Source organism: Phaseolus vulgaris, chromosome 6, assembly GCF_051622355.1.
Source record: "Phaseolus vulgaris cultivar YP4 chromosome 6, ASM5162235v1, whole genome shotgun sequence".
In the NCBI taxonomy this organism is placed as follows: Eukaryota; Viridiplantae; Streptophyta; class Magnoliopsida; order Fabales; family Fabaceae; genus Phaseolus; species Phaseolus vulgaris.
The window spans coordinates 16,569,311-16,581,572 of record NC_143503.1 but is presented as its reverse complement, the minus strand read 5'-3'; the positions used below and the strand labels follow the sequence as shown (position 1 = coordinate 16,581,572).

The 12,262-nt window shown below is 36.6% G+C and overlaps 1 protein-coding gene across 1 annotated transcript; it reads left to right on the top strand.

The window, feature by feature from the left end:
* The first annotated feature begins 5,565 nt into the window (after positions 1-5,565).
* LOC137833373 (secreted RxLR effector protein 161-like) lies at positions 5,566-11,100 on the top strand. The gene is made up of 2 exons (XM_090303866.1): positions 5,566-5,731; positions 10,538-11,100. The coding sequence occupies exons 1-2, from the start codon at positions 5,566-5,568 to the stop codon at positions 11,098-11,100; spliced, it is 729 nt and encodes a 242-aa protein (XP_090159992.1).
* Positions 11,101-12,262: the final 1,162 nt, after the last annotated feature.

The window sequence follows — 12,262 nt, the reverse complement described above, 5'->3', positions numbered from 1 at the left end:
CGAAGTTTACATATATCATTATCAAAATATTCTTCTAAAACTCAATACCACATTATACTTTATTAATCATAGCTCTTGATAATAATTATTTCAACAAATAATTCTAATTATTTCATATCACTATCATCATCATTATTTCTCACCTTTTTTTTCATCTATATTCATATTATTATAGAAATTTATTATAATGAAAATGGAATAACATGAGAATTACTTGTTCAAAAGACTAAAACAAGTAAAACAATGTTTTAAACATGGAAGAACATGGCTTAAGCGACATCTTTCTACGTGAAAGAAAATTGATATGTCTACAAGGAGATATCATTTGAACGACAAGACTTATCACTCACTACAAGAAAATCATGAAATAAAAACCAATTTTTAGAGACAAAAAATAATTAGTTGCTATAGTGACTAAATTAGAGACCATTTTAGAGATTAAAAAAATTTTGGTTTCTAAATTAGTTTTTATTATTGTTAAATGGTTTCTAAACTGGTGTTTAATTAGCAACCAAGGTTTTTGCTACTAAATTTAGAATCTAAATAATTGGTAGCAAAAATCTTGGTTGCTAATTAGACACCTATTTAGAAACCATTTAATAATAATAGAAACTAATTTAGAAACCAAAATGTTTTTAGTCTCTAAAATGGTCTCTAATTTAGTCACTATAGCAACTAATTATTTTTTGTCTCTAAAAATTGGTTTTTATTTCATGATTTCCTTATAGTGACTTTATCAAAATTTTAGCACATGAATTTGGTATTCCTAGAAAAAAAAGCAATTGACTTTCATCGTTTAAAAGACCAATATGTTATTTGAGTAATCACACCAATATGTCATTTGATCAATGACACTATAAAAGGAGAAATAATTTATATAACTTATTTCTCACTTAAACTAACATTTGGTTGCTTAAGCCGGGGAGGTTTGGGTAATTGACCTCTTACAATGTGTTAAATGTAATCACATAGGTTTAGTTACACCAAACATAACAAACTAGAAACAATATATTCAACTAAACCAAGACTTATAATTTTATTCAAAATATATATATTATGATCATTTTATAAAAAAATTCTAATAATTTCTTCTTTAATAAAAGATTAATTTGATTTTAAATGAAGTTACTTAAATTTACAATTAATTATAACTCAAGCAAAGTTTCAATCATTCAACCCAACTCAATTATTAAATTCAAACTTCACATTGTTAAAACATCATATGAAATAGAAATACTCTAATAAAATTGTCAATATAAATTAGGGTTTGTCGTTTACTTGTTATTGTTACACCAATTAAGATAAACGTGAGTTAGTTTTATAGACCTAAAAGTAACTTGCTTCATAAGGAATCTACTCTAAAACACTACAAAAAAGTATGTATTTGTGGTGGTTATTTTTGTATAAAGTGATGTTTATAACTGCCACAAAGTATAATATGACGATCTATTTTGAACCGCCACAACACACGTCATATAATACCTTGTATAAAGTGAAAATTTAAAACGAGTAATATATGTTAGTTATAAATGTCGTAATTTTCTAACGTAAAATAAAGAGCTTTTAAACACTACTTTATACGTTATAGTACAATGTTTGTAAGCACCAGTATTATATTTATTGAAGATGAGAAGCTTTGATGTGCCAAATCCAAGTGAAGCCTGAAGCTATGTGATGTTTTAGGTTTAGGTTTTGGTTTGGGGTTTAGAATCTTTGTAAGATCAGTTTTGAATCTCAGACAAAGCTCATTTTAAACTGTTTTTAAAGATTAAAGTGTTTTTCCATGCAAAGGGAAAAACAACCGATTAAAGTGTCGAGATAATTAGTTGTTTGTAACTTAGCTAGCAAAGAAGGTTTTGAAACTGTTTTATAACTAACAAGAGCATTAAACCAGTTAATTCGTGGTTTTAACCGATTAAATGTGTGTCCTTGTAAACAACTTTTTGAAAATCTGTTTTAACTGATTTGATTGTTTAGATTTTCTTTAACGTTAGCATTTCAAGGATTATAAATATGTTTTTGATTCAAACATTTAAAGATTGATGAAACAGAAACATTTGAAACTCTGAGTTGAGATTGATTTGAGAGATTACAAAACTGCATGTGAAAGGTTTCTACCAAGTTTTTAGCAAGATTGCTTTGTGCTTTGCTGTCTTTCAAAGAACTGATCAATAGGGTGTTGGTGTATTGTGTTTTACCAGGTGTTTTCTAATCCTGTTCAAGTTCTTGTATGTTCATATCACATTCTGTATCACTGTGTGAAATCCTGTAAAGTCAATGTGATTCTGGCTTGAGGTGGTTCTTGTGTGCAAGGAGGGTGAGTAGGCTTTGTGGGATTCAAAGTTGTGTGTGGTGTTTGTGTAATCTGTGATTGGTTGCATAGTGAAAATTCAGTGGTTTGACTGAGCACTGGATGTAGCTGTGTGATAGAGTGAACTAGTATAATGCCTGTGTGTGACTCTCTCTATCCCTTCTCTCTATATCTGTTTGTATTTTTTTCGCTGTCATAAACAACCGGTTAAACTACTATTTTAACCGATTATAATTATGCTTCTGTTTCTATTTGATAATTTGATTAGCTTTCTGAATTGCTTTTCTGGGTTGATTGAAAAAGTTTTATTCTAAGCCAAGTATTTGTGAAAATAGTTTGAAAACAATTCACCCCCCTCTTGTTGTAGCCATCAAATCTAACAATTGGCATCAAGAGCAAGGTTCTTGAAAGTTATTCAAGTTTTTTTATTTCTGGTTTTTGAAAATTTTGATGGCTGATAAAAGTTTTTTTTTGGGAAGGTGCCTCTTTGAACAAACCACCTTTGTTCTGTGGTCAAAACTATCTTATTTGGTGCATAAGAATGAAATTCTTTATTCAATCCTTAGATAAGAATATTTGGAATGTTATTTCAAATAATTCCTAAGTGCATATGCCTGAAATTAATTAATCTTCTAAAGAACATCTTGATTGGGTGGCACAACATATTATTGTGTCTGCTCTAGACTCTGATGTACTGCTCAAGATTTCAGAAAGCACTACAGCTAAAGGAATGTGGGACAGACTTGAGGAATTGCACACAAATCCAAGGAGTGACTTGGTAGATAAAGAAGAGTCATCTGCTGGCTCAATCTCTTCTGAAAATAAAGTGGAAGTCTGCTTAATGACCAAGGGAGAATCAGAATGAAGTCAAGTACGTACAACCTCTTTTAATAAGTGTGAAAGTTATTTTCAATTGCTTGATGCTTTCCCAAAAATACATGAAGAAGCTAAGAGATTAACTTTTTCAAATAATCGATTGAAATGTGAAAACAACAAGTTGAAAATGAAAATCATAGTTTTGGAAAAAGACTTGAATCAATCAAAAACTGATTTAGATAATTCTAATTTGATACATGAAAAATCCTTTTGCAAATGTGATTCAAATATTTGCAAAAACTGTGAGTCTCTTCAAGAAAAAGTTTTATATCATGTGAAAACGATTGATGTTATTTTCAAAGGAAAATCAAATTTTGAAAATGTGTTGGCATCCCAAACATGTGTCTTTGGAAAATTTGGCTTGGGTTTTAACCCCCAAAGCAAACAAAGTGGGTGCACAAAACCTTTTTCAACCTTCACTCAAAAACAATCGGTTAAAGCATCGAAACAACCAGTTGTTTGTTGTTTCTATTGCATGAAAAAGGGACATTCTGTTAGGTTTTGCAGAATCTGAAACTTTTCTGTACCTAAGGGTATTCTGAAATGGGTTCCTAAAGAGACTAATGATTCTGGAAACACATTAACACCTATGGGCCCAAATTCACAAGGGGACCAGATTTGGCAATTGGATTTTGTTTCTTTTGTAGGGATGTTTGGAGAGAAAAAAACACCTATGGTATCTAGACAGTGGCTATTCAAAACATATGACAGATGATGCATCCAGGTTCATCATCATTTCTCTTAAACCAGATGGTCATGTAACCTACGGTGACAATAACAAGGGAAGAATTCTTGGCAAAGGTACAATCGGTAACGAAGGTAGTTTGCTTATTCATGATGTGCTTTATGTTAAAGGTTTGAAGCACAACTTGCTTAGCATAAGTCAGCTTTGTGATAGAGGTTATCAAGTGACCTTTAGGACCAACTCATGTGAAATTCGCTTACCTAATTCAAAGGATGTTCTTCTCATGGGTAAGAGATTTAACAACATTTATCTACTTGATATATCTAGTCATGCTTCATTAGATTGTGTCCTATCAAAGCATGAAGAATATTGGTTGTGGCATAGAAGGTTTGCTCATATTCATATGAATCATCTAAATAAGCTTGTATCAAATGAATTGGTTTATTGCTTATGCAAACTCATATTTGAAAAAGAACATGTGTGTGAAGCATGTCAAAAGGGGAAACAAATTAGAAAATCTTTTCCTTTGAAAAGCTGTGTTTCAACTTCAAAACCCCTTGAACTTTTGCACATGGATCTTTTCTGTCCTTCTAGGACTATGAGTCTTGGAGGAAATCTATATGGTCTTGTTGTTGTAGATGACTATTCCAGGTACACTTGGACACTCTTTCTACATACAAAGAAGGATGCATATTCAGAGTTTAAGAAGCTTGCAAGGAAACTTCACAATACATGCTACAGCAACATAGGAGATATAAGAAGTGATCATGGAGGGGAGTTTCAAAACAAAAAGTTCATTAGCTTCTGCAACAAATTGGGGATTTCTCATAACTTCTCTGCACCAAGAACACCCCAACAAGGAAGAACAGGTCTCTAAGCTTAGGTAAGTTTGATGCTAAATCAGATAATGGTATATTTATGGGTTACTCTCTTAATAGCCATGCTTATAGAGTCTTCAATAAAAAGCTTATTGCTGTGGAAGAATCCATTCATGTTATTTTTTATGAGACTAAAAATTGTGAACAAGTTGCAGCTAAGATCAATATAGAGGAGGATGATCAAAACTTATTTTTAAAGAATCTTGACAACATCACAGAAATTCAACCGATTGAATCCTCGATTCAACCAATTAAAACTCTGCAGCAGGACGATCTACCAAAAGATTGGAAGGTTCCTAAGGATCTGTCCATTGACTACATCATAGGTCAAATACACAAAGGAGTTTCAACCAGAAGGCATGTAGCAAAGTTCTACAATCACTCTGCATTTGTTTCAAAGATTGAACCTCAATCAGTGTGTGAAGCTTTGAAGGATGAATTCTGGACAGCAGCTATGCAAGAAGAGTTAAATCAGTTTGTAAGGAATGAAGTCTGGACTCTTGTTCCGAGAACCAATCAAATGAATGTGATAGGTACCAAGTGGGTTTTGAGAAACAAATCTGATGACTCGGGCGTCATTACAAGAAACAAAGCGAGACTAGTGGCCAAAGGATACAATCAAGCTGAAGGCATCAACCTGTTGCAAGGTTGGAAGTGGGGGAGTTCGAAATGTCAATGATGGGAGAACTCTCATTCTTTCTCGGCCTACAAGTTAAGCAATCCGAAGGAAGGAATCTTCATATGCCAATCAAAGTATTGCAAAGAAATCCTTAAGAAGTTCGAGATGGAAGCTTGCAAAGCAACATCAACTCCAAATGTCAACTAACTGCTACTTAGAAGCTGATGAAGCTGGACTAGAGGTTAATCAAACCATGTACAGGGGTTTAATAGGTTCACTTCTTTATCTAACTGCAAGGAGACCAGACATTATGTTTGTTGTGTGTCTGTGTGCTAGATTTCAGTCTTGCCCCAAGGAATCACATCTTGTTAGATATTATTAGATATAATTAGATATTATTTGATATTATGAGATATTATAGATATTGTTAGATATCTCATATTTATGTAATGGACTTAGCCCATATGTTTCTTTTTCCTATATAAACATAACCCTATGTGTTCAATATACACAAGGGATTTACCCTATTCTTTCTTTTCCTTTAATATGGTATCTAGAGCATAAGGTTAGAGTTTAGGGTTTAGGGTTCAATTTTTATTGGTGAATCCACTATTCACTGGAATTTTCCAGCCACCACCCCCACTGTCTCGCCGTACCCGCCTCCGGACTTTCGCCGGACCTTCGTCGGACCTTCACTGGAACTTCGCCGGAGCCGCCGCTGGAATCGCTGTCGAAGCCTTCATCTTTGTTGCTCCCGCCAATTAACCGGTGACTGGATTTGTCCTTATCTTTTATGGCTTCTTCCGCTTTCGCTGCCACTATGGCTTCTTCTTCAGTCATTATGCCGAATTCATCTATTTATACTAATTACGTCAATGTTCATCTTTCCATTGACAAATTGGACGGAACCAATTATGACACTTGGGCATCAGATATTAAATTATGGCTTAAGAGTCAAGGTTATGTTGATCATCTTACTCATCCTACTCTTGCTGAAAATGAGGTTGTTCGTTGGTCGAAAATTGATGCTCAATTATGCATTGTTATCAAATCGACCATTCACTCATCTTTAAAACAAATTTTTCGTACCTATGAAACATGTTCAGAAGTTTGGGAACAAGCAAAATTATTATACACCAATGATACTCAACGTCTTTATGGTGTGTGTCAAAATCTTCTCACAATTGTTGCTCCCAAACGTCTTGATGGTACAATGGCAGAATATCTAGGTAAACTTCATGCTCTTCTTCATGATTTTAATGAGTTATTACCTCCTGCCTCTACTCCTTCTCAAGAACTAGAACAAAGATCCAAGTTCTTCATGTTATTGGGTTTACATGGTCTTCCTAATGATTATTCTCACGTTCGTGATCAAATTTTGGGATCTCCTATTGTGCCCAATTTTACTTCCACTTGTTCTACCCTTTTGCGCGTGCCAGGTAAACACACCGCTGATATAACGTCTCATGTTGATGACTCTTCTGCTTTAGTATCTCAGCATAATGATCGTACTCACCTTCACAAGCCGGGCAAAGGGCGTCACAAGTGTGACCATTGTGGCAAACTTGGCCACAAAATTGACAGATGTTATGCCTTACATGGTCGTCCTCCTAGATCTGTTGCGGTTGCTCAAATTGCCCCTGTGCAACCTTCTACCATGGACCATACTTCAATTGATACCCCAAGCCAGCCTGCTATTTTCAATGAATTTCTTAAATGGTATGAGGATCGTCAGAACCCTAGTTCCACGGCTTCTGTTGCACATGCAGGTATATCTTTTGTTGGCCTCACTCACTCCACTTCCCATGGCCCTTGGGTTCTAGATTCAGGTGCCACTGATCACATTACTGGTAATAAATCTTTTTTCTCTTCCCTATCTACTACGGGTTATTTACCTTCAGTTACCATGGCCAATGGATATAGGGTACCATCACATGGTGTTGGTACTATTAATCTTTTTTCATCTTTATCTATTGATAATGTTCTTTATGTCCCTGGGTCTCCATTTAACTTATTATCCATTAGTCATCTCACTCGTTCCCTTGACTGTGTTATTTCTTTTACCAAAGATTCTGTTACTTTACAGGACCGGAGTTCGGGACGGATGATTGGCACCGATGTGAGTCTCATGGTCTTTATCAACTACAAATCTCTGCACATGTTGGCGTAATTATGGATTCTCCATCTCTCATTCATGCTCGGTTGGGTCATCCTAGTCTTGCCAAGATGCAATAGCTTGTTCCAAGTTTCTCTAATGTGTCTACTTTATCGTGTGAGTCGTGTCAGTTAGGGAAACACATTCGTAGTTCTTTTCCTCGTAGTGTCTCACAACGTGCTTCATCTCCTTTTGCCTTAGTTCACTCTGACATTTGGGGACTAAGTCGTATTAAGTCTAATTTAGGATTTCAGTATTTTGTTACTTTTATTGATGATTATTCAAGATGTACTTGGGTATTTTTAATGAAAAACCGTTCTGATTTGTTTTCTATATTTCAAATATTTTACAATGAAATTAAAAATCAATTTGGAATTTCCATCCGAATTTTGCGCAGTGATAATGGACGTGAGTATCTTTCTCATTCTTTTAAAAATTTTATGGCTTCTCATGGTATTCTCCATCAAACTTCATGTGCTTATACACCTCAACAAAATGGGGTAGCTGAGCACAAGAATAGACATCTTGTTGAAACAACTCGTACTATTTTAATCCATGGTGATGCTGTTCTTAGTGCATGTTATCTCATTAATCGCATGCCATCTTCAGTTTTAGATAACAAAATTCCTCATTCTATTTTATTTCCACATGACCCTCTCCACTCTTTACCTCCCAAAGTTTTTGGGTCCACATGTTTTGTTCATAATTTTAGTCCTGGTCTTGATAAATTATCTCCTAAGTCACACAAATGTGTCTTTTTAGGGTTCACTAGATCACAAAAAGGATATAAATGTTTCTCACCGTCTTTAAACCGTTATTTTATTTCAGCAGATGTCACCTTCAGTGAATCTTCCCTTTACTTTAAGTCTTGTCCTTCTCCTTCAATTTCTTCATCTAATCAAGTTAATATTCCTCTTGTTGTGCCTAGTGCACCTAACAATTCACCACCGCCGCCAACTCTTCAGGTGTATAGTCGTCGTGAACCGTCTCATCGTCCATCAACAAACTCTATTCTGGTGCCAACACCTCATCCCCCTCCGGCTCCTATAGTTGAACCTCCGACTGTTGAACCTGATCTTCCTATTGCTATCCGTAAAGGTATACGTTCTACTCGTAATCCCTCTCCACATTATACTGCTTTGAGTTACCATAGACTATCTCAACCCTTTTATACCTGCCTTTCGTCTATTTCTTCTGTATCCATTCCAAAATCTGTAGGTGATGCCTTAGCCCATCCTGGTTGGTATCAGAGCCATTTCGAGCCTATCCTAGCGAGTGTTTGTGTTGGGCCTATCGTGCGGCCGCTATCGGACCACCCATAATATATAGTCCCATGCTTGATGAAATGAATGCGCTTCAGAATAATGGAACTTGGGAACTTGTTCCTTTACCATCTAGGAAATCTGTTGTTGGTTGCAGGTGGATTTTTGCTATCAAAGTTGGTCCTGATGGTACTATTGATCATCTCAAAGCTCGTCTTGTGGCTAAGGGTTATACCCAAATTTTTGGTTTAGACTATGGTGATACTTTTTCTCCAGTAGCAAAGATGGCCTCTGTTCGCTTATTCATAGCTATGGCTGCTCTTCAACAATGGCCTCTTTATCAACTGGATGTTAAAAATGCTTTTCTTAATGGGGATTTGCAGGAAGAAATTTATATGGAGCAACCTCCCGGTTTTGTTGCTCAGGGGGAGTCTTCTGGATTGGTATGTCGTCTTCGCAAATCCTTATATGGCCTCAAGCAGTCTCCTAGGGCTTGGTTTGGAAAATTTAGCAATGTTGTTCAACAATTTGGTATGACTCGCAGTGAAGGCGATCATTCAGTTTTTTATCGTCACTCGAGTGCTGGGTGTATCTATCTTGTAGTATATGTTGATGACATTGTTCTTACAAGCAGTGATCACCATGGCATCTCACAAGTAAAACAACACCTTTGCCAACACTTTCAGACCAAAGATCTTGGCAAACTCAGATATTTCTTGGGGATTGAGGTAGCACAATCCAATACTGGTATTGTTATCTCTCAAAGAAAATACGCATTAGATATTTTGGAGGAAATTGGGTTGATGAGTTCGAAATCTGTTAATACTCCCATGGATCCCAACGTCAAGCTTCTACCGTATCAGGGGGAGCCTCTTTCAGATCCTGAGAAGTACAGGAGATTAGTTGGAAGATTGAACTATCTCACTGTTTCTCGTCCTGATATTTCCTTTACAGTCAGTGTGGTGAGTCAATTTCTTAATTCTCCATGTGAAGATCATTGGAATGTAGTCATTCGTATAGTGAAGTACATTAAAGGCTCTCCTGGAAAAGGTTTGTTATATGGTCATAATAACCATACTAAAGTCGTTTGTTATTCAGATGCTGATTGGGCAGGATCTCCATCTGATAGAAGGTCAACTTCTGGTTATTGTGTCTCCATTGGTGATAACTTGATCTCTTGGAAGAGCAAGAAACAAAGTGTTGTGGCAAGATCTAGTGCAGAAGCAGAATATAGAGCTATGGCCTCGGCTACTTGTGAGCTTATTTGGCTTAAACAGTTACTTAAAGAATTGCAATTTGGAGAGGTTACTCAAATGACATTGATATGTGATAATCAGGCTGCTCTTCATATTAGCTCAAATCCAGTTTTTCATGAAAGGACAAAACATATTGAGATTGATTGTCATTTCTTTTGAGAAAAGATTATATCAGGAGATATCAAGACTGAGTTTGTTAATTCAAATAATCAATTAGCAGATATTTTTACTAAACCCTTACGAGGACCTAGGATTGATTACATTTGTAACAAGCTGGGTACATATGATCTATATGCACCAGCTTGGAGGGGAGTGTTAGATATTATTAGGTATAATTAGATATTATTTGATATTATGAGATATTATAGATATTGTTAGATATCTCATATTTATGTAATGGGCTTAGCCCATATGTTTCTTTTTCCTATATAAACATAACCCTTTGTGTTCAATATACACAAGGGATTTACCCTATTCTTTCTTTTCCTTTAATACATCTCAAGGCTGCAAAGAGGATCCTGAAATATATGAAAGGCACAATATCCATGGGCTTATGGTATCCCTCTCTTTCTCCTATACATTTAGTAGGCTATTCTGATTCAGATTTTGCAGGTTGCAAATTAGATAGGAAGAGTACAAGTGGAACATGCCACTTGCTTGGTTCATGCCTCATTTCATGGCATAGTAAGAAACAAGCGTGTGTAGCCTTATCCATTGTTGAAGCTGAATACATAGCAGCTGGTAGCTGTTGTGCGCAGATTCTATGGATCAAACAACAACTTGAGGATTTTGGAGTAAAAATGAGTAAAGTTCCTCTTCTATGTGACAACACAAGTGCCATTAACTTGACAAAGAATCATATTCAACACTCGAGGACAAAGCACATTGAAATAAGACACCATTTCATTCGTGATCATATAGCCAATGGAGACTGTGAGGTCAAGTTTGTTTCCACAAAAAGGCAACTGACTGTTATCTTCACCAAGCCTTTATCCAAGGATAGGTTCCACTCTTTACGAAATGAATTGGGAATTCTTGATATGCATGCTTTATCCTAGTTATATTCTATTATGTTTTGTTTATTTGATGAGATAAATAGGGGGAGAAGAGTTGAGAAAGGTTGTTGGAGTTGTAATGTTCTTCTGCTATTGTATTCTGGTTTTCAGTAGAATTTCAACCGGTTATCTCTGTATTATTACTGTACCGACCAGTCCTTGAGCATTGCTGACCACTAGTAATGTTGGTGCCACGTAAGCGGGTCCCACGAGCGGCGTGGGCCAGTATCTCGCAAAGCACGTGCGCCAAGGAGCCAAGAGTGGTCAGACATCGGTCATCAGGATGTCCCGACGTGCCACTAGACAGTGTGGAGAGATCGGACATCGGAAACCCAAACAGTAGAGCTGGGCCATGAGAGGTGGATCCCAGATCACACGCCAGTTATCAGTAAGGGAGAAGCTTAGATCTCGAGGGCCCATGTGTGTAGAGTGGATGACGCATTCAGGCGTAACACAAAGTGTAGAGCCACTAGAAAGATATGACCTGTGAGGGTCACGTTTAGGGGTGAGCTGCATGCACGACACGTGAACAGCTAGGGCACTCGCAGAGGCGAGTGACCTTAGAGATCAGGTGCACGAGGAGGCACCCAGGTGGCCATCCCGTCAGAGGTTGCACTCCAGTTAGGGAACCCACGCGCTAGGTTATCCTGAGAGTAAGGTAACAACATTGTTGGGCCCGCCCCATCAGAAAAGCCCATTTCGAGTAAAGAGGAAACCCTAGTTTCAGTTTATAAATAACAAGGTAACAAACTTGACAAGAGACAATTCCCTTGCGCTGCTAAACACAAACACAGTAACAGTTACACAGTTTTGGTGTTTCGTAGCCCTAGTACTAACTTGAGCGTCGGAGTGCAAACGACCTCTAGGACGCCCTTTTTCTTTATGTTTTCAGGTGTTCATCACAAGAAAGGCACGTGCAAACACAAGGATTCTGGACGTAGGAGTGACGTAGGCGCACGAAGGCATTTCGAGTCAACTGGCAGGAACAATTACCGATTGTCCTTATGCAGTTTTTGCTTATTTTGAAATCTGATATATAGTGCATATCTTTTTGGACTAGTCTATTCTATGTTTGTTCAGTGTTTGCAGGTTTTAACAGATTCTAAACAAGGAACATTTCTAAAAGCATCCCAGGGATTTGTCTCAATCAAATAGGGGGAGATTG

Coding starts and splice junctions, on each gene's coding strand:
- LOC137833373 (XM_090303866.1), top strand. CDS start 5,566: ATGTCAACTAACTGCTACTTAGAAGCTGATGAAGCTGGACTAGAGGTT. Junction 5,732..10,537: donor GTCTTGCCCCAAGGAATCAC/ATCTTGTTAGAT, acceptor TTCCTTTAATAC/ATCTCAAGGCTGCAAAGAGG.